Source organism: Temnothorax curvispinosus, unplaced genomic scaffold (genome assembly GCF_003070985.1).
Source record: "Temnothorax curvispinosus isolate PA1 unplaced genomic scaffold, ASM307098v1 QBEX01004775.1, whole genome shotgun sequence".
NCBI classification, from domain to species: Eukaryota; Metazoa; Arthropoda; class Insecta; order Hymenoptera; family Formicidae; genus Temnothorax; species Temnothorax curvispinosus.
The window spans coordinates 17,738-20,373 of record NW_020214555.1 but is presented as its reverse complement, the minus strand read 5'-3'; the positions used below and the strand labels follow the sequence as shown (position 1 = coordinate 20,373).

Here is a 2,636-nt window from a genome sequence, read left to right as displayed (position 1 = left end):
GAGAGAGAGAGAGAGAGAGAGAGAGAGAGAGAGAGAGAGAGAGAGAGCGAAAAGGGGAGAGTTAGTACACCTACAAGCGTGTTTGTGAACCGGGCTTGGACTTGGTACACACCGAAGGTTGGTGGAGGGCAATGGATGAGGGTAGTCAGTCAGTCGGCGCCCAGTCGTGGCGTCGACAACGTTTCTTGGTGGACTCCTCACTCGAGAGCTAAAGAAACCTAAATATTATATTTATAGAGAAAGATCCTTTTCCTTAATTCAACCTGTGTCATCGTCAAGGGATTGCTTCCCCTGCCAATGAACGAATTAATAAATAAGCTCCACTAAAAAGGTTTTGGAAATTGTCAAGAGGACACATTGACAATGCGAAAAAGATTGTCCGGGGATGTCTAATGGTAGAAGAGCGACGCGACCTGTCAGGCAGCTGTCGTTGCAGCAGCCTGCGCCGCGTCGACAACATATTAGACGTCAGAGATCGGCGGAGGACGATTGCAGCAAGTCCCTGCAAATCTACGCGAATCCGATCGCGCGTGGAAGATTAGCCACAAATGCGACAGAGAAGCCCAAGGTAGTTGAGAAAACTTGCTTCCCTTTAACCATTAGGTTTTAATTAGGACTCGCCTTTCTGTAGACAGCACATAGAACTCGTTTTTTTTTTTTTTTTTTTCATTTAATAATCGAAGAGTCGTTTTATTACGTTGTATTCATTTTAGATTTTTAATATCTCTCAAGGTGCATAGTCTTAACGTAATAAATACATTTAACAAATACGTTTTGTTATTTTATATTATCGTGCAATTGACAGGTGCGAGTCGCCTGGGGTGATGATCGTCGCGGCTGCGATGGTCTGGCCCAGGTGGAGGTGGTGGCTCGGCAGATCCCAGGCCGATCCAAACCACCCACAGGTCGATCTGGCAGGGCTTATGCCACTACGGAGAAGGCATCGATCCTTTACTCGCGGCAAGAGCTCGCCGAGAGGCTGCGACTCGCATGGAAGCACCGCGAGCAGAACAAAGCGAACATCGACATTTTCCTGGCACATGGCGTGGCAGTGGAGGAACGCTGCGACTCTCAGCTATCAATGTCCGCCCCGCCGACCCCTCTCTCCAGGAAGAAGCCTAATTCTATTCAGGATGAGAAAAAAGTTCAGCGGAACCCAGCAGCGTCAAACAATATGAGAGATCGAGGGAAGGAAACGCGTGAAGATGATGCTATTGAAGATGGAAGATCATGCGGGAAGAAGCTGGAGACTGCGTCTCGATTGACGGAGAACGATCTGTTGACGAAAGGGGTTGAGAAAGTAGCGAAAAGCGTGGAAAAGGAGGAAAGAGATAACGAGGTATTTAGATGAATAATTATACTCCGTTCATAATAACGAAATTTTTCAATATCAAATAATCGGATGGAGGACATTACCGATCTTTTTAGAACCAAGCTACCAACTTGCACGATAATCCAGAGATAATCGAGGAGGAGGAGAAGAGAAAGAAGACGCATATAAATATCGACTGCACGAATCTTCATCTTCCAATGAGCGATCTATCGCAACCGTCGGCCGCTTTTTCATGCTCGAAAGTGGCAAATGCGGAATCGGCGAAGATCAATGCCGATTTTTCGTTGGCAAAGCAGAAGCGCGCGAGTTTTCACAGCGGTACCAATCGCGCCTTTCTCGTACCAATGGTTGACAAGTCTCCGAAAGTACCGGAAGCGAAGAATAAGCTCGCGCCAACGAAATCGGTCGAGATCAGATGCGCTTCGGCCGATAAAACCGCGACGAGATCGCCAATCGACAAGAGTGCTGTTCTCACGAGAAGCTCGTCTACGGCAAGCCTAGAAAAAGCGAGAAGGACGAATTCGGCGCCGCCGCAGAGACGAAATCTCGCATCCGCGGCGCGCATACAGGTGAACATTGTGATCGACGCGCCTGGTCTCGCCGAGGCGACGGATAAATTGATCGTTTGTGAAAAAATGCAGGACGGAAAAGATGCCGTGGAAAAGTACGAGGAAGGTGCGACGAAGGTAAGTAGTTGCTTGAGAGCTTTTCCTAGAATCTGAAAAATCCGGGGATTCACTATCGCTTTGCGTAAATCAAAGGTCTCCTGATAATAAAATAATTCACAAGTAAATAATCGATATAAAAATGAAGGGAAAAATCAGTCTGATAAGAACATAGATAAGAATCTGCGCCAACTGTTCTGTAGATATCGCGAGGAGAGCGCTCGATAAAATCGGCGCCTCTGAAGAGGAGATCGAGAAGTTCGAAAAGACGTTTCCTCGCCTCGTCGGGTCTAAGCAAAGACGAGGATCGCGGGGGACGAGGGAAAGCTTTTGTGGATCCCAAAACGAGTGACGTGGTCACCATGGTGTCGCTGGTCAGCTCGGCCGACAGCGATAGCGACGTGGAGAATTCGCCGGGCGACGATAAGCTTATCAATGAACTGCGCAGCAAGCTACCCACCATGCCTATCATAAAGACGTCTATCAACCCCAACCCTGGTACGGTGAGAAAGCCCATCAAATCAGGTAAGATGTTCCTATTTTATTCTTATGCAAATTAAAATATTTTATATATATATGTCTGTGTGTGTGTGTGTGTGTGTGTGTGTGTGTGTGTGTGTGTGTGTGTGTGTGTGTGT

The 2,636-nt window shown here is 47.4% G+C and overlaps 1 protein-coding gene across 1 annotated transcript in view; it reads left to right on the top strand.

The window, feature by feature from the left end:
• Positions 1-111: 111 nt before the first annotated feature.
• The window catches only part of LOC112454053, an 8,310-nt gene continuing 5,785 nt past the window's right edge, over positions 112-2,636 (top strand). The window contains exons 1-4 of the mRNA XM_025015239.1: positions 112-568; positions 806-1,339; positions 1,429-2,019; positions 2,202-2,523. Coding sequence (XP_024871007.1) covers positions 386-568; positions 806-1,339; positions 1,429-2,019; positions 2,202-2,523 — 1,630 coding nt within the window. The 5' untranslated portion in view covers positions 112-385. The remainder of the gene's footprint in view (positions 569-805; positions 1,340-1,428; positions 2,020-2,201; positions 2,524-2,636) is intronic.